Genomic DNA, 19,502 nt, shown 5'->3' with positions numbered 1-19,502 from the left:
GTGTTTACATCTTTTTTTATTATTTCTACAAGGATAACACATTTTAGTTCAGTTGCATAAATACAAGCGCACAGGTGAGAAGCATTCAACTTATGGTTAAAATACATTTTACGGTACAAAATGTGAGAGCATCAGTCACAATGATTCAAGATTTATTCAAACTGGAATTCATGGAATGACTGAAAAATATCCGTGGAAGCACACAGTATTTGAATTCAAGAATACACATGAATTAAAATAAAAAATACTGCATCAAAATTCCAAAAATAATCACAAAAACATAACGGGTGTGCTGTGGCATTGAACAAAAAAACAGCTGAAAAATAAATCATCATTGTCATTAAAACCATTTATTCGAAAACTAAATTTACTATTTAAAGCAGTGACTGCTCATGTTTAAAATAAGGAGACTAACCTGTTGTAACAGTAATAATGACAACAGTGAGGATTTTACGGCCCAACCAAAAATTGTACATCCTCGAAGTTGATCTAAAATACTTTTTTGTTACGGCTCTGTATTTTGTAAATGTGTTTAATCTGCCAAAAATAAATTTAGCAATACTGTATGTGACAGTACATTTCATGAGGAACTAAAGAACAACACAATACAGCATAGCAAATGAAATGTAAAGTGCACATTAAAACTAAAATTTTAATATTGTAAAATGTGTAGTCTAGAAGTTGGCGTAAAACTCCTTTTTTTCCATATTTCAGTTCAACAGAGATCACAAGTTTGAAGAGCAATGAATACACGTTGTAGAGGCCCTGCATATGCGTACAAAGAGTTATCATAAGCAATTTCCGACAAACCTAAATGTTTATTGATAAAAAAAAATCCAGGCCACGACTGGTTGCTCCAATTATTAAAAAGGTGCGTGGATCCCAAATCGTATATTCGAAGTCCAGACGTTGGTATTTTTAAGGCCTCGTCCGTCTGTTGAAAAAGTCACATATTACAGTCAGATTTTTCCACCATTCAAGCACAAATCCAAAACAAAACGCTTTGCAATGCAACTCGTGATACATACTTGGGCTGAGCATGGTGTTGGATGCCTGGTCCAGCAGTGGAGCCAGCTTTCATCTCGACTGCAATTGCACACTGCAGAGAAAGAGAAATGCATTTAAATAACGAGTATGTCATCATGACATGCTTGATTGCAACTTTAAAAGCTTCAAACTCATGTCACACATCCTGGGACAGCCAAGTTATTTGTTTACAAAATAAGAGCAATTTGTTTTCTGGATTTCTTATTATTTCAAGACTCAAAATGATAAACAACAACACTTTTGTCCTCACTCTTGTCTCCACGTCGGTCCACTCAGAGTCAGGTGTATCTGATCGCTGCACAGGCGCACGCTGGTCTGACTTGCGCTTCCTACAGAGGTCAGGATCGGTGCAGCATTGCATATCATGAGAAAACGTAGAAAAAATATACCAACATTCTCACGAATATATGTAAATGCAGGCAATGTAAAAATCATATTCTTAGGTTTTTTCGGTAAAGTCACGTAGGTAAAAACATTAAAAAGTAAAATAAAATAAAAATCACGACGTTTCTGAGGCAACACAAGCTTCCGTCTTCAGATGGTACCGTCACAGCCACGACAGCTGTATCAAGTAAATGAGAGATTGCAGGAGTTACCACTGCGTTTTATAATGGTTGGAGAAGGTGGTGGGGCAAGGGCCGCATACTTATTATTAATATGGTAAGGTGAGGCTTGAGACTAAGAATAGACTGCATAACAAAGGCTGAGCCTTTGTTATGCACCTCTCCATAACAAAAGGCTGAGCCTTTGTTATGGAGAGGTGCGGTTTGTGACTCAACCTGTAACAGGGAGACCACCACTAAACATGGTAAAACAGTAATGGTTGTCTGTCAAATAAGATTGGCAAATAAGTGTAGTTAAATCTTTTTTGCATGGTTAATCACATCTTTCCAATGATTACTCAGTTTGTAACCGTCATCACGGTTGAAATTATGTCTGTGTTTGTATATTTGTAAAAATCCACAAAAATAAAACTTGTAAAAACAGTGGACAGTACCTGGATGAGGGCGACTCCTGTGTTAGGGTCTCAATGTCTGTGAACTGTACGGACTGACCACCGCCTCGTGTCTTGTAAACTTGGCCCTGCAGACAAAAAACGTATTCAATTTCAGACATGCATTCCTGTTATGAGAATACAAAGTAGACAAAAGACATGCTCGCTGAGTCTAGAATGCCTTTTTCAGGTCCTTTGGCCAATTATTTTCTTAAATAATTTAAGGAGGAATCTATACCAGATTAACCCAAAGCATGACTCATTCAGCAAACGTTTCCATGCAGAAATCAATACTGTTTTTATAACTAAATTCAAAACGGAGAATGCAACAAACACTTTCTACAAATAATAAAAAAGCACTCAAGATTAACCAATGAAGATTTCCTTATTCACTTCACCTTGATGAGACGAGTTTCAATTTCTCCATCCGAGGCGAGTTCCTGATGTGTGAGCATGTACTTGTCCGCCTTGGAAAGGGCACGCTCTGTCGGCATGAGCACCGTGACGGAATTGGTAACCGACGGCTGCATCACCGTCCCCGTATCCACACTCGTCGCTGGCTTGTGGTCGATCCAGCGTTCCGGCCCAGCCGAATGTGACCTCCTGTGCCTCAGTGGCACTGGGGGTGCCGTCTAAAGTAGTGCGGACATACAGAGCTAATGAAATCAGTGCACACAGCAATATATATGCTACAAAGAAATTCAGTTTTGTATGTCCTCACTTGTGTAATTGAGATGCATCTGGCTGGCCTGCTGTCCTTCACTATCCTCACTCACTTGCCTCTCTTGTTCCTCACTGCTTGATAAGCATTCTTCTGCAGCCTCATTTTTCCTTGTGGTCCTTCTCAAACACCTGTCCATGTGGGTGGGAGTGGCCGCCATCTTGCCTGCCTGCCTGCCTTGGTGATGCTTTCGCAAACCCTTCCACGCCTCACCAGGCCCCAGCCTCCCTTCCCACTCGTTCACGTAGGATGCAACAGAAATGTTGTCGTGGGAGTTGGAACGGCGGCTGGTTAAGGCATTGCGTGGCAAGGCCACGGGCCCTCTCTGCGGTCCCGTGCAGACGTGGACAGATGTTGGCTATTCCACAAGCACGCAAAGCGATGAAAACACCCACAATCCTCTCAGTAAACACATGTTAAACAATGTGAAAATCACATGAATCAGCTGTGAACCTGTCAGCTTATATTATAACTCGGATTTCTCTACCCAAAACTCATAGCCTCTACACAAACATTTCCTCGTGTTGCAGTACAACTCCTATCGAATGCATAACTGTTGTGCAGTGCGAATGTTAACTTCAGAAAAGTAATTACCGGTGCAGGTGAAGGGGAGGCGGAACGCTTTTTACGCGGGGGTGGCACTCTCTCTCGCTCGCGTGGTGTCCGCTCCGGCCCTTTTGTCTCTGTCACGATGGCCTTTAGCTGCTTCAGCTTTTCGTCCTTCACCCACAGCTTGTTCTGCATCTCCATCTGCTTGGCTGCCACGCGTCGATCCTAGCCCAGCATGTGGCAAAGATGGCAATGTAATACAACTACGTAACTAGTTTGTAATATGCAAATTCTTTTGTCAAGGCGCCCTTCCCCCCTTCCAACCCAGCTTAAAAAGACGCTCCAAGCGTGGTGGTGTTTCATTCAGACGCTGTCTCCCCGACAGACTTGGTCTTCACCTGAGGACGGCTGCTTGCGTTGTGGCCGAAACGTCGTGAGAATTATTTAATTATGTTTTATTTTTATTATTTTATTATTTCCCTTCTACGTGACTTTACCGAAAGAACCAAGAAGATGAATCCCTGCAGTCACGAAAGCTTTAAATCGAAATTTAGTTGTTAACGACTTTGCTAAAAATATAACACTGTGCCTCGAGGCAGTGTCCAAGCCAACAGTGGGATCCAATAAGTGTTAACTTGTGTAGATTGAACCATTTTTTTTTTTACCAGCCCAAAGGCACCAACCTAATTGTGAAATGTTTTAGTACACTTCCTGATTACCATTGTGATTGGATGGAACTCATAATCTGCAGCTTATTTCTCCTAATTTACTGAATTTTACATATATAAATGTAGACATTTTCTCCTGGTCCTGAGCAAGGTATATTTTTTGGGAGGATATATTTTTGAAAATATTTTTGGTATAAAACAGTTGCTGGATATGGAGAACTCCTGCTTTTGATTTCCCAAACTACTTTTCATCGAAAAAACAGCACTTATCTCAACATAAAAAAGTGAATTTGATAAGACATGTGGGGAACACTCACACATTCACGCTCCCACTTGCTCTTCGTCTCACTGACAACACCGTGCATTCGCATCTCCATCCGCTGCTTGTCGCCGAGCTGCCGTTGTAGCTCATTGCGCTTCTCCTCCACTTGTTGCTGCAGAAGCCGTTTGTCATCCTCGTGAATGTTGTTGGTTTTCTGCAGTACGTCGATCTGCAAACGTGCATACGGCACAATTATAGAAAACACTTGGAAGGCTACACTGTGCAGAATGTAAGTTAGCTTATTATTTTTACAAATTCAGAACACTTAAGCATTGTCTAAAGTGGGGCTCGGAGCATTTTCCTTATAGATTGCAAAATTGGATTTTTAAATACCATTTGTAGGCTGAAAATTAATCAAACGCATCAGTCACCTCTGTGACTACAAGAGGCTGTTACAGTGACAGAGGTGGTTAAGTATGATAACATTTGATAGTGTTGCTAGTTATAAAATATTCCCTTCTAGTAGCAAATTAGTGTGGCTCTGATGCTTGCAGTGACAGATCTATCATATCATGTGCAAGTCCAAGTGCGAGGCCTCAATTGGCCATGGGCTATGTGAAATGAAGTCTTGAGGGAAATTTGGCTTGAGAGCTGTATGTTCGCCACCTCTAGTCAAAAGTCAACAAAAACAATTCATCAGAAATGTCATTGCGAGTTCTACACATACCTTGTACTCGAGCGTTTTGGCCTTCTTCTCCATGCGCTCTAATTCTGCACGCTGCGCTGCTAGCTGCCGGTCCTTCTCTGCCAACTTGTCCTGCTGCGTCTCGATCCAGTTCTCACGCCCCATCACATTATTGTCCAGCTCCTGCAGGCCTGCTCGCAAGATACCCTCTACTCGCCAACAGAGGAATAGCAGAGAAAGCAAAAACCCATAATTCTTTCAAACAATTCCATCACGTGGCAGAGTGGTAGCAACAACAATAAGATAGCTAAATAAACTAAACTATGTTAATTTCACCAAGTACGGCCTACTGAGCTATAGAGCTCTTTTTCAGAAGTGACCTGGCTACTAATGATAGCTCAATGAAGTGTATTACCATGTGGAAATGTGTATAGCCAAATAATCTAAACGCATGTTTCTAAATTTGTTGACGGTCAACAATTTAATTATCACTTTTACCCGACATAATGAAATGTGCTGTGCATTAAGATCTGATAGTGGATGCCGTGGATACATGTGTGCCTGTTGGCAGCACTTACGAGCCCGGGCCAACTCGTCCCGCATGTTCTGCCTCTGGCGAATACACATCTCCAGGTGGCTGACAAGCACCGAAAGCGTCTGTTCGTCACTCGCGTCCGTCAGCTCCAACGACGGGAATGGCGGGAAGTTTTGCAGCGACAGAATTTGCATCTCTGCTACATCACCAAAAATAAGGTCATCAATATTAGTTGGAGAAATAGTGAATAAGTGATAGTTATCATGCAGGAAATAACAGGATTACAAATTAATGCAAAATGAACAAAAAATGGCAAACTATACTGCCAGCTATGCACTCTGTTTTACTGCATACGTTTTCACAATTGTGCTGTGCAGGTCTATGGTGTTTTCAGGTTGTATCACACGTTCAACGTCTTACTCCACGTAATGGGAACTTTTGTACGTGTTGAAGTGTTGAAACTCCCAGAACGTGGAGCACAACAGTTGGGCATCATGCAGAGCACACGGTACAACTTGAAAACATTGTAGAGCTATGCACCCATATTCATTGCCCAATGGGCGCTATTACTGTGTTGTCAATTTGCTTAAATTCTATTTTGTTAAGAGCCGCATCAGGTAGTGTCCATGCACCTGAGTCCCCTGAACTGGAGAAAGTAGGCCCTCCACGTTCCTCCAGCCTGCGAGTCAGCTCCATGCGTAGCTCATGGTAGCGGTTTCGCCGTCCCGGTGTGAGTCCGAATATGGGTTTGTCGGCTGGCCGCGCCACTTCAACCTCCTGGGTCATCTCCGCAAATCGCATCACGTGCTGCAGGAATTTTTAAAATGCATCAACACTTATCAGAGATCTTAATAGCCTGGCAATAATGTACAGCGTTATGGGATGCTATTAGCATGATTGACACGATATAATATATAAGTATTATTATAACAAACAAAACATGTATTTGTCATCAGCTGCAAAGCCATTATTAATGCTTATCACACCATACTCTTATCACACCAATTTCACGGGCATCCCTCAAAAGTACAAGGCTCCATTCCTACAATCAGACAAGAAGTCAGTTGCCTCACTAATTCAAGATATATATGAATGGAAGTCAATGTAGCAAAAAACTCGGATAGGAGATATGGCATACAATTAAAATATTGATGTTGCTTGCATGTAATAACACATAAGCTAAATGGAGATTGGCCTCCTACCAGTGTCTCTTCATGGTCTTCTGCCTTGGGGTTCACGCACACAATCATCCGCACTTTTCCTTCTCCATCAAAGTAGTTCTTGAACAGGAGCGTCAGCTTGGAGTCTCGATATGGCACCATCTGTTAAGGAAGCATAATGCATTCAGAATTAAATCACTAGTTTTTAAAATATATTTATATTTGAACACGGTACTATATAAGACATTTAACTCCCTACACATTAAAATAAATCACAAAGGAAATAGCATTAATAACATTTTGCTACCATACCTTGTTTGTTCCAAGCATCTGGTTTTCTCGCAATACTTCTATGCACGTCCTCAGTGTCATCAAAGACTGATTGATGTTTCCTATACATGAGGAAAAAAGCAATTTACGAGCAAACAAGAATATTATACATTATTTTACTTGGTGCTTTACAATGTTTATGCCGCTCTTCATACTGGCTGCGATTCAGGAATTAATATTTACCGTATGAAGGTGCCTTATGACTGTCAACATTGACCAACAACACTCAACCTTAAATATCTAAAATATGCCTTAGATGGTGCTCTGAGAGCTATTGCCATTTTGTGTTGTATATATGCATCTTAATCGATGTGGCTGCTCGTGTCCACACTAATTTATTACTAAATAATATAAATATAAAATGAATATTCAATAAAAAATGGAGCAGTTATTTTTGCCAGATGTGACATCACTATTTCCTACTTGCTCATGACTTTCTCGTGACAGATACAGCAATGTTAATGCACAATATATTGTTTAAAATGGTGTTTCCTTTAAAAAGAAAGATGGGCGAGTGAGAATAATTACCAGCTTCCCGGAGACGATTGCCTTCTGCCTTCGTCCTGTTTGTGCGCTCACTGCCAGCCAAGTCCACAAGGGCCAGCTGGCTCACTGTGATCTGCTCCCTGTCCTGTGCAATAGTATTTTATTGTCATTACAGGGATATCAAAAACACAGGCCAAAAAATTAACAGCTCCCATTTTGTGTGTATATATACGTAGAATGTGTGGGTTCATTAATGAGAAAACAAACCAGTTACGGTAAAGTGGACATTGATAGAGTTCCTTACAGATATTTTAAGTCATTTTGCCTGAATGAAGCATCAAAGTCATGTCAGACAGCCTGGGACACAGCCTAGATACATATTTACAGTAGTTTACATTTTTGGGTCCAATCTTACTTCAAATAAATTAATTGAAAACCTTGTCAAATGCGGACCACATTGGGAATCTCCTCGATCTCCATGGGCCGAGCATCAAGAGGAAAATTTTGGAACAGGATATCACTTTAACAGAAAAGGTGGGTGTGGCAGCCTGTTTGTTGCAAACGACCCACTGCATTGTACAGTGTGCCCATGGTACCAATGGGCCGGTAAAAACTACACCCATGCAGTAGGATGCACGCCCCTCCTTTATAAAGTAAAAGGAGTACAATCTGTGCGAGTCAGTATGATCCGTTGCGAGGAGGCTACCTGGAGTACCGTCTCGCCGTCCGAGTCAAGTGGCGCCTGCACGAGCTTGACGATGAACACGCTGTGGGAGCGACTCGATTCACGGTTTAGCGTCGTGTTTGCCACCCGCCGTCTCTTCTGACCTGAGGACAGAAACGTGTCATTCACATCGGCAGGTAAATGGTAGCAATTACAGCAGCTTAGGAATCACTTGGTGCTTGGAACCGCCTACAGCACAGATAACAGGATGCATTGCAAAATGCAGTATAGCGTCTGCTCTTGCCTGTTCTTGATAAAAAAAAAACAAAAATGAAATAAATCGTAGGATAGTCAACAAATAAAAGAATCCCATTGTTGAAGTCAAAAGGTGCCAACTGTACCTCTCCAAAACATCTCAAATGCCTCTTCTGTGGACTTCACCTCCACCTCTGTGCAGCCAACCACGTACATGTTATGGTTCGAGTCCTCTCGCAACATTTTTGACTGTGGTGGTCTAAGGGAAGATCATTGCAATCAGTTCATGAGTGCAAGCTTATAGGGCTATATCATACTCTGCATTACACATGGGAAATGTATAATCGTAAAATAAAGATTACCAAGTGCAATTAATAGGTTAGATGAAGTTTTTAAAATGGTAATGAATAGATGATGTACATTTTTGACATCAAAAATTGTCATTCATTATCAAATATTTTCAGAAAGCTCTTAAGTACTGCAGACTATAGCAGAAGGAACAGGCAAGCAATCAATGTAAAAAGCAGCAATACAGGATTTGAATGTTCATGCACCATGATGGCAATGAATATATTTGCTTTGAAAAAACACAATTCGGGAGTAAATGACATCTCGTGTGCGTGCAGCACGGCCAACAGCAGAGAGCCACACGGCAGCGGAGGCATGTGGATCTGGCATGCCAAGGAGATTGCACTACTCTACAGAAAGGCTGTGCAAGACAAATGTGCATACAGCAGCCGCTTGGCATTTGAGTAACAACCAAACTCTCGGAACATACATGAACTCTGGGTTCCGCGTCGTCCCACTTGTGGGAGTGGCACAAGTTGCCCACCTAACAGAGGGACATGTGACAGAGAGGTGAAAAGCAATGCCCAGCGTGACCCACCCCAAGCAACAAGCGGCCATAAGATCCCAAAAGTTGTGTCCAAGGAAACACCCGGGAGTGGAAGCATTACACTATTACCACGCAGGTCAGAGAAATTATAAAACAGTAATTAGTTATATTCTTGGTTCTTTCGATAAAGTCACGTTGAAGGGAAATAATTTAATTATTTATAATAATTTATACATAATGAAATTCTTATTATAATTAATAATAAAAAAATTCCCTTCTACATGACTTATTTCCCTTCTACGTGACTTTACCGAAAGGACCAAGAATATGAATCCCTGCAATCACGAAAGCTTTAAATAGTAATTAGTTAGTTTTCTTGCTCGAAAATTTATATAACATATATATTTTTAAACGCCAATATACAAGAAAACCCTAGAAACTGACTCATTAGGAAAAAGGAATGATTAAGCCTAAGTATACACCACGCATATCCAAGTTCTTACTTGGGTCGGATGGGATCCACAACCACATCTTCCAAAAGATCAAAAATATAGTTGTTGTATATCTCAATATACGAGACAAGGACGCTGTAAGCGCTGTCTTCGTCCACCCCCTCTGCCTTGCAGTGTTCCTCCACTGTGATGATCTCTGCAAACTCTGTGTCCACTTTTGACCTTCAAGAAAGACAAAACAATTCCAAGCTTAGGTTTTTTTAGTATTTTGTGTCTATTCCACTACACATTTCTTTTAAAACTAACAAGGTCAAAATGTTATATTTTTCCCAAAATTTATTCCGATTGTGCTATTGGCATCACATCATAAGTCTTCTTGGAACTGTCACAGAAGTGCGTCATCCCATAGAACAGCACGGTCCATGGAAGGAGTTCACAGAAATGCTTCTGTAATCTCTTATCCACACTAGGTTCTCGGTTGAGCACTTTCCCACCCACCCTGCTCCAGAGTAATGTTCGTCGCACGAAGGTGAAATACATTTTTAAATTCTTAAAGACAAATTCATCCAAATTAAGTGTAGAACCAAATTCAATTCGTTTTTTATTGTGCATTTATTGGTGAATGGGGTTGAGACATTAACTCGCTGCACTTGGGAATCTGGTTGTATCATGGACAGCTGCCCGAATTCAAAAACAGCACCAGCTGAGCACAGACCTCAACGCCACCCGCATCAATGTAACAGCAATAAACAACTTGATTTAAAACAATTCCACAACTGTATTTTAATTGGAATACAGTGGAGCTCATCTTATCCACAACTCCTGTTATCCATGCCCAGAATCTATCCATAGAAACCCCTATTTTCCATGGACAGATTGCTTCTATTACTCATGGCTAATTTGCAGACAACACAAGTCACCTTTAAGTAGATAAAATCACTAATATTGTCCCGTGTTTATCAGGGGCTGTCTTCGTGGATAAGAGATGTGTTGTATATACAGTAATATCGGTGAAAAGCGTCTCCCAAATAGTTTTAGATAAGAATTTCACTGTATAACACAAAACAATGTTCACTGCAAGTAAATCTACTGCCAAATGTTAGGCCTCACCTTGACGTGGTCGATTTTGGAGTGGCCGGAGGCAAGATATCTCGTTTCTGCCTTTCAAGAAGAGCGTCCACCTCTGACTGCACTTCCAAGCTATTTTTGTCATCCAGCTTGAACACCTACAAGGGAAAACAGCCCTTAATTAGGACCTCTGCCTTAAACAACAATTTAGCTATTTATAAAGATTTTAAGTGTATTATTCACACCTCCAATTAGCACGGTTGGTTACGTACAGTGAGAAAAAAGTTCAACATACATACATTAACTACGTATCGTTACACTACAAAGCATCCTTTGAAACAAGTCCCAATGTTAGATTATGTTAAAATAACTTCACGTTTATGTGGATACATAGCAAATATTAAAATAATTTCACCATCTTGTTTTGACAAAAGCTAATAAGTATGAACAACCAGATAGTTTAGTAATTTCAGCAGGAAGGGCCCAATGAGCTGTTAGGCTCTATTTTACAGACATGCTGAGACAGTATAGATGTTATACATTACATATCTTCGTTAAAATCATGTTTACATAGGTCGCTTTACAAACACCAAATATCGGGACAATTCTCATGTGTATACTAAAGAATTATTCCAGAGGACTTTTTTGAAAAATAACAGCTCACCGCAAACTTATACACGTACAGCAAATTATTTTGAACGTGTATTATAGTGAAACTAATAACCTAACTGCATTCAAATGTAATTCTAGATTTTGGTTTGGCACACTTCCAGAAATTTTGCTATAGAAAAAAAAACTTCACGAAGAAAACAAGCTAAAGAACACAAACTGGCACGAATGTTTTACTCACATATCGTTTAGCCTGAAACTTGGAAATGGTGTTGAACAACATGTCCAAGCTGCGTGGGAGCAAGCCTGGTTGTCCAGGAGCGCCGGTCATATTGAATGTCTTTCCACTGCCAGTAACTCCGTATGTGAACAGCAGACCTGAGAAACACAAAAGGTCCATACATATGTATCGTGATGAGACATCATTCGCCAATGGCACTTCCATATCCCTCCCCCAAGATAAAAAAAAAATCTTTACATATAAAAGTTAAAAAGCAAAACATTTCAACAGACTTACCATTCTTCCCCTGAACCAGATCATCCACCAGTGTTTTCGCCACAATATCGAACAGCTCCTTCTGTGTTGTATTCACACCAAACACCCTCTTGAAGGAGTACTGGGTCTAAAAACAAAGTTAAATGACATTAAGTACCAATTGCTGCACAGCTCTATCCGGCTTACATTTTGTGAAGTAATGATAATTAAAGCCATCCCACCTCCTTGTACTCTCCGTTGCGGAATGCCCGGGCCCCCTCCGGTGGGTGCAGCTGTACCATGGTATCACTTATCACCTCCACACAGCATTCCTTATCATCCTCGCCCAGAGGTCGCACTCGGCAGTACACCTGATCAAGCCAGCAGGACAGACAAGAGATTAATTTTATATTCATCCATAATACTGTCTGCGTAATATGCGACCATGAGGCTGGTTGTCACATATCATAAAATATACAATGTATACAAATTATGGCAATGTTGACCGTTACATCCATCCGTTTTTTCAAGCCACTGCTGAATGAGGACCTTCACGCACAATTAGGTAGTGAAGGTTGTTTCACCGTACAGTGTAGGTTGGTATAGATGGACCACGTGGGGGCATTGCACAGTTTCATAATGAATTGGCTGCATTTCATTACGATGCCCACAACATAGCCCTGCAGTCTTTAACACGTTTAATGCTTGCCAATCGCCGATCCAGGCCCAACCCTGCTAAGCGCTTGAGATCTGACAAGATCAGGCATGTTCCTGGGGATTTTATCGTTGGTGATTTTGGTAATCGGTTAGTATTCTGTATTGTGATCATTATTACAGTGTGTAAACATATAAAATAGTACTTGCCCCAACGGGATCTCTGGGCTTCGAGTTTGAAGATTTTTTCATGCCTGGCCTCTTTGGCGTTTTAGGTCGTCTGCAATAAAAAAAGTAAACACAAACGTTGCGTATTCAGCTACATAATATTACTTTGGTGCAATTACTCAACTCCATATTAATTTCTCCTTCACATTACTGGCATACAAGTCTACAGTTACACAACGGACTTTAGATATGCATTTGATTGCACAAGTATAACATTTTATTAAGCTTGTATTATTGTATATGTAAAAATCTACTCTGGATTAAAACAAAATATTAGAAAATTACTGGAGTCTATTCTATGTAAAGAGTTCACGCTTACAGTAGAATTATGCGTATACATGTGTAATTGTGTTTCTATACAAGCGGTTTATACTCTAATTTTGTTCTCTAGAAATTGTCCAAAGGAATAGATAAACTGCAACTGCATTTTTCCTGAAACCTTTACGTGGAATTTCACACTTGAATTCCACAAAAAGTTCACACTTGTGTTCTAGAGGACAGGTTTGTATTATTTTTCAGCTCAGGTTTTGTTGAATAAAAACTACAACAAAATATTGTAAAGTTATAAATAATGATAATAGTATCTTTACACGTTTAAAGACCACAGATATCACCCTGTCTATTACTTAAAACACTGCTGTAAGTAAAAATACAACTTTCTTTTCAAGTGTTCCTTGCAAAATACTCCTGCGCAATTAGTTTTCAAATAACTGCATTGATGATTTTTTATGTTTCGCAATTTCTATAATATATTGCCTTCATTGTTGATATAGCTGTCTCGAACGTCATGCTTATAAGCTATGCAAACCATTTCTCTTTTGAGGGATTTTGGAGACAGGAAATTCAACGTCATCAATACAACAGCTGACTGGGATTCAATTATTTATTTTTTATACAGAAGCACATGGTACCTTTGTTAAAATTTACTTAGGCTCTTGCCTAATTATAAATTAATGTAATCTATCGAATGGTATGTAGACAGCAGTTGGACATTTTCCAAATACTGTACTGTATTAGTGACACTTGGACTTTTAACACCAATACAAAATCGCCCGCTCTTGTGAATGCCCGTGTACAAAGATCTTTAACATCCATTTCACAGCACATACAATAGTTTATAATGGACATAATTAATAAGACACTTTGGTCGTGAGCTCTAGTCTGATAAATTAGATTGTTGACACAAATGAGATAGATATTAGCGGTGAGCTATACACTGGTTGATCATGCCACTTGCTGGTAACAGTAAAGAGACAAGTTATGTTTGATAATGACAATGACACGAGTCAGTAGCATAACCACGGCGGGATTGCCGCATACCAACTGATCACCACCTCACACACGTTAACAGCACCTCTTTATACGTTCCTCGTATTACGACAACAAAAGCCGCAATTCATTGCACCGCTTGAAAACGCATATTGTTTCTCCTCCGATAAAACATTCGGCCTAATAAAACAACTATATAAAAGGAAAAAAAATCATCGCAGTCCCGTGCCATCGGATTGGAGCCAAGTCGCTCAACACATTCGCCCGCGGCGGCCTCCGACGCCGTCAGCTTTGTTCCCTCTAAGGAGCACTTTTAGTCCAACTACGATCGCGGCGAAAGGAGCTCATTGTCGTGCCGATTGGCAAGGCGCACTCACAGGGGACGCGACATGGTCGGGGTGTTGTGTAGAAGAGCCGTCGTTGTTAACACCGCCGCCGATACCAACTTCGTCTTCGCGCTCCACGTTTCAAATGCCGCGACCGTTACGCCGACGATTCGAATCGAACCAATCAGCGCTCGCCGGAAGTCAACTCGGGGAATTGTTTTTTTTTTGCAATCAGCAAAATACTGTAGGTCGTGTATGATTAGCATTGTTTTTGTTGTTAACGACCCGTAGGAATATTAAAATAAAATTGTAAAAACTCAAGGTAAGATTTACTTTCGTATCCGGTTTTGTTTTTGTTTGTTGGTGACGTCAGAAAACTGACGAAGGTTCAAAGGTCGACAGTCACAGCCGTCACGTGCCCGTGGGCTTAATGCTGAGTCCATCTGTGCCGATTGCTGGGCAAGGAGTTCGTTTCACCAGCGATTAATAGCAGACGAACAAACAACATCGAGGTCATACTCTTAGATTGTTTCGGTAAAATCACGTAGGTAAAAAATAAAATACATAATAAATAACAGAAATATAATTATTTTAGTTATCTTATTATTTATATATATTTTTTACATAAGTGCCTTTACCGAAAAAAAACTAAGAGTATGAATCCTTGCAGTCACGAAAGCTTCAAATCTAACATCGAGGTCAGACGAACAATTGGCCTTTTTTGGAGCAATGTTTTCCATCAGCGTTTCACGAGCAGCAGGCAAACACTTGGCCCGTTTAAATGTTAGGCGTAGTATTCGCAGCCCTGGTTGTCTACTTAATGGCAATAGCTCGCCATAAACATTACTGCATTGGTAAAACATGAATTATGCATTGTCGTGGACAATTTATTTAAGTCGGATAGTGAGGGTTGTGGACAGTGCCATTAATACGGATGATTCAGGGTTACACAGGACCCATACAGTTATGTGCATGTTTCATGCACATGAAAATGTATAGGGTAGTCAACTGCGAGGTGATCATTGTGGGTTGGGGAAGAAAGTTGCAGGGCCAGTTCACCCACGTAAAAACAAATGAAAATAAAACACCTGGTGCAAAGTAAACATGAAAATGTGTTTCGGACTCAAGTGTTACTACGCGAAAATAACAATACTGATTTTTTTTTATATTACACAGAAATACAATGCCTCAGCCAGATGAGCTAATCATTCAAATTCTAAAACCGTAAACAACACTGATCGTTCTAAGACCTGCCCTGTCAACGGTATTGAATCGTATTGGACGAGAAATTTAGGATGTACTCTTGTATTTGCCCTTTACGAGGCATTATACGTATTTCAAAAACACATTCCTGCGGAGGGAGCTGATAGGAACGTTGGGTTGCTCGGTCAATGGCCAGGGTCAACGGCGGCGTGGTGTATTCCGCAAATATGCCCGACTGTGAGGGCGTGCACAAGCCGGCGTGAGTAGGTTAAACGTTGATTTTTTATAAGGGCACCACGGGGTGACCAGCCCCTCCCCACCCAGCCCCACCCCTCCCACCCCCCACCCAGCCCCACCCTCCCCACCCAGCCCCGCCCAGCCCAACCCTCCCCAGCCAGCCCCTCCCCACACTCCCCTCTCCACCCAGCCCGACCCCTCCCATTTTTGGATGCACGACGGACGGACACAACAATCCCCTGTGGGCTGGTGGAACCAGGAGGTTCCTACCAGTATAAATTGTCCAATTTGGCGGTGTGGCGTTGCAAGTTGGCTCGAGAAATGCAGCTCACAAGCACGCCGACACTGCACCCCAGCCGTGGCTAGCTTGCAGGGTGCTTTAGTTTGCTTATTATTGATACACAATTACCAAGCACAGATGAAGATTTCAAATAACGATTAAACTCATGAAATATTCACACATTTATTATGGCTTTACAACACAGATACCCCGAGGTTGTCATGTTACTAAATAATTAAATGTAACAATGAGTCATTCATGGTTGTATTTCAAAACGCTGTGTGTTGAGCACGTTTTATTATGGGGATACAACTACTAAACACATACAATAGGGTACCTTATTAACAGGTGACCCTTGTTCTTTAAAATACGAAATGAGGCGTGATGTAATGTTAACATTGTGCCTCCTTCCTTATTACCCGACACATTTGCTGCACGGTCTTCCAGGGGTGCATCTTAGCATCGTTTCATTGCAAGCAAACTCTTGAGCAGTTACAAACCAGTGTCAAACGCATGAAGACTGGGTGGCTGGAAATGACAGGTGAATAAGCACAACACAGGGTAAGTGGGCAAGTTGTCTTTATTGAACACACAGGAATGCACTCCTTCCATGATTTTGCATCTAGTTTTGAACACGGCGTCAGCTGTATTCATCACAGCTCCGATCATACGTCTGTGGCTCTGAACACCTCATTGCATGGACTGTTCACGCACATTTATACTGGTAGGAACCTCCTGGTTACACCAGCCCACAGGGGATTATTGTGTCCGTCCGTCGTGCATCAAAAACTAGGAGGGGTGGGGAGGGGCTTGGTGGGGAGGGTGGGGCTTGGTGGGGAGGGTGGGGCTGGGTGGGGAGGGGTGGGGCTGGGTGGGGAGGGGTGGGGCTGGGTGGGGAGGGGCTGGTCACCCCGTGGTGCCCTTATGAAACTCAACGTTTAACCTACTCACGCCGGCTTGTACCCTGGCCATTGACCGAGCAACCCAACGTCCCTACCAGCTCCCTCCGCAGGAATGTTTATTACGTGAACGGTCCATGAAAATATTGCTTGTTTTCAAGACCTCGGCACACTTGGGTTAAATGTCATTGAAGTAAATAAAACGATGAATTCACCAGCAAAACAACTGTGTACCAATATATTTTAATTACCAAACTTGCTATGTTTGCTACCAAATCATTAATTGCTACATTTATAATTAACCATTTCAAGACTAATGAGTACACGGAGTGCACGGGCATAAACCGAATACTTTCTCCGCAATGTCTTTGTACATTCGACGGTTGTAGTGCATTGTATGCCGTTTCATTAACATGTTGATGCCTTGTGTCACTCCACTGCTGGATAAGGGCCTTCTCGTGTCTTGCGAGTCGTGGGGGTAATGCGATCTTGATTCACGTTGGTCAGTGCAGGTTGAAGGAGGGATCGCATAAAAGTACCATACAATTCTTTATTTAGCTACGCTGCCCTCTGCTACGCACACACGAGGCAACGCAGCCGATAATCTTGTTGAGATGCGTCGTTTTCCGGGTGAATTTAACATAGGCATATGCACTTTATGTATTGCAGATTCAAAAGTACGAAATTATCTTAATATTCCAGAAAATACGTCATGAAATATATTTGCTTTGGGCCAGTTAGTCTTTATAAACATCTTTAACTGAAGGTATAAATCATTATTTCAGCAAGACAGTTTAAACCGAGCAATCATCAACACATAACTTTCGCTGCAACAATCTATTGCGTGCACACACAAACTCTCAAGAACCGTGCCGTATTGTTGTCGCGTCTTGCACACATTTTTCACAGCTGATTTATCATATGGAGTGAGACCGCCTGCTCATCCCATCGTCCACCCCTCGTCCACCAAACCTCGCCCCGCATCAGCGTCCACAGGCGCACAGCGCATGACCCGACAAGCCTCTTCACGCCACTGCGAAGCGCCCACCGTCTTTGCAAAAAAAAAAACTTCTATAATTCAAAACCATGCACCCCACTCCCTTTTCTAATCTTTCTGCAAAGCTTGGAGAAATTCCTCTGAGTAACCTCACTCCTATAGGCATCAACAGATTATGTATGTAGATTATGTATGTATCCTTGGTTGCTGTACATCCCAGCCTTGAACATTGATTTGTGCCCAGATGTTAAGTGCTCTTGCCCATAACATCTGGGCAAGATGTTATGGTAATGCAATGGCATTTCTTTACCAAGCCTGCTGATGAGACCCAGATGATCTAAACAAATGAAGAGTTTTCTTGCTTCATATTGCAACTTATTAATAGCGGTGAGGAAAACCAACAAGCTGATGTTAACACGTTTTTTGCAGTTTTATCTATACAGAACAAAGTTCTGCAAATATTCGACCGAGGTGGGAATTCTACCGGATGAAGCACCCAGTTCAAACTTCAATGTACTTGGATACAATTAAATGTAAAGCAGTGAGGTTGATGAACTCAATGATACACTCCTGTCACTCGGTTACCAGCAGTCAGCCGCTTCCTTATCACGCTTCTATTGCTTCTATCATAGCTACTGTTTTCATAACCTCTATTCATTGACCTTGCAATATTGAGGACTCGGGACAACCACTGACTTTTGTCTTATCCATACTGCATTCAAGTCCTCTACTGCAGATCACGCTGTTTCTTCCCTCGCACTGTTCTACTTTGGAATTCCCTTTATTACAGTTTTGGTGGGTTTTTTTTCTGGCCGCTTGACGTTTTTGAGAATTTCCTCCCATGATTTTCTCCAAATTCTTACAACCTTTGTAAATGAATTCAACGTAGTTAACCGCTATCTTTAGTGATGTTTGGAGTTTGCATGTTCTCCCCGAGGTTGCGTGGACTTTTTCTCCGGGTCCTCCGGTTGTCCCCCTTCACATTTAGAAACATGCCTTGAGAGAATTAGGTTGTTAGACATTTCCACAAAAGCCAATTAAATTGGGCTATCACTTGTTGCCAGGTTGCTTCTGAAAAACAGCTCAGTGGGTCTTACCTGGTAATAAAACACTGTTGTTTTAATATAGTTTAAATTTCGATTTAAAGCTTTCGTGACTGCAGGGATTCATCTTCTTGGTTCTTTCGGTAAAGTCACGTAGAATGGAAATAATGAAACAATAAAAATAAAACATAATAAAATAATTCTCAACGCAAGCAGCCGTCCTCAGGTGAAGAACAGGTCAGACGCTGTCTTTCTGACAGACCTGTTCTTCACCTGAGGACGGCTGCTTGCGTTGTGGCCGAAACGTCGTGAGAATTATTTTTATTGTTTTATTATTTCCATTCTACGTGACTTCACCGAAATAACCAAGAAGATTAATATAGTTTGTTTGCTGCTGGCCACATGGAATTTTGGGCCCTGTGCTCAGTAACCGTGGTAAAAAAAAAACATTGTTGCAAAGGGAGCACTGCCTTTAGATTCCATAGCGCGCATAGGCACTGCGCTGTAAGGCGATTGGGCGCCGCTCTTATGCGCGCTACGCATTATAAAGGCGGCCGCGTCCACGCCGCGC

The 19,502-nt window shown here is 41.4% G+C and overlaps 1 protein-coding gene across 7 annotated transcripts; it reads right to left on the bottom strand.

Annotated features, from left to right (window-relative positions):
- On the bottom strand, nucleotides 1–14,439 carry KIF23 (kinesin family member 23). 7 transcript variants are annotated; one of them, XM_078624680.1, is made up of 24 exons: nucleotides 14,324–14,439; nucleotides 12,660–12,729; nucleotides 12,038–12,166; nucleotides 11,838–11,943; nucleotides 11,562–11,698; nucleotides 10,754–10,869; nucleotides 9,695–9,865; nucleotides 9,135–9,188; nucleotides 8,503–8,615; nucleotides 8,144–8,265; nucleotides 7,480–7,582; nucleotides 6,934–7,013; nucleotides 6,664–6,783; nucleotides 6,094–6,268; nucleotides 5,505–5,660; nucleotides 4,969–5,135; nucleotides 4,297–4,470; nucleotides 3,357–3,536; nucleotides 2,818–3,120; nucleotides 2,440–2,673; nucleotides 2,045–2,130; nucleotides 1,298–1,376; nucleotides 1,029–1,099; nucleotides 1–934 (listed from the first exon to the last, which is right to left on the bottom strand). In XM_078624680.1, the coding sequence occupies exons 1-24, from the start codon at nucleotides 14,335–14,337 to the stop codon at nucleotides 919–921; spliced, it is 2,976 nt and encodes a 991-aa protein (XP_078480806.1). In that variant the 5' UTR covers nucleotides 14,338–14,439; the 3' UTR covers nucleotides 1–918. The 7 variants fall into 7 exon arrangements, with proteins under 7 accessions (XP_078480806.1, XP_078480813.1, XP_078480834.1 ...); XM_078624687.1 differs by having other exon boundaries at nucleotides 5,505–5,657; XM_078624708.1 differs by lacking the exon at nucleotides 2,818–3,120.
- Nucleotides 14,440–19,502: the final 5,063 nt, after the last annotated feature.

Source organism: Lampetra planeri, chromosome 3, assembly GCF_965212315.1.
Source record: "Lampetra planeri chromosome 3, kcLamPlan1.2.h2, whole genome shotgun sequence".
Lineage (NCBI taxonomy): Eukaryota > Metazoa > Chordata > Hyperoartia > Petromyzontiformes > Petromyzontidae > Lampetra > Lampetra planeri.
This window is presented reverse-complemented; position numbering and strand designations above follow the sequence as displayed.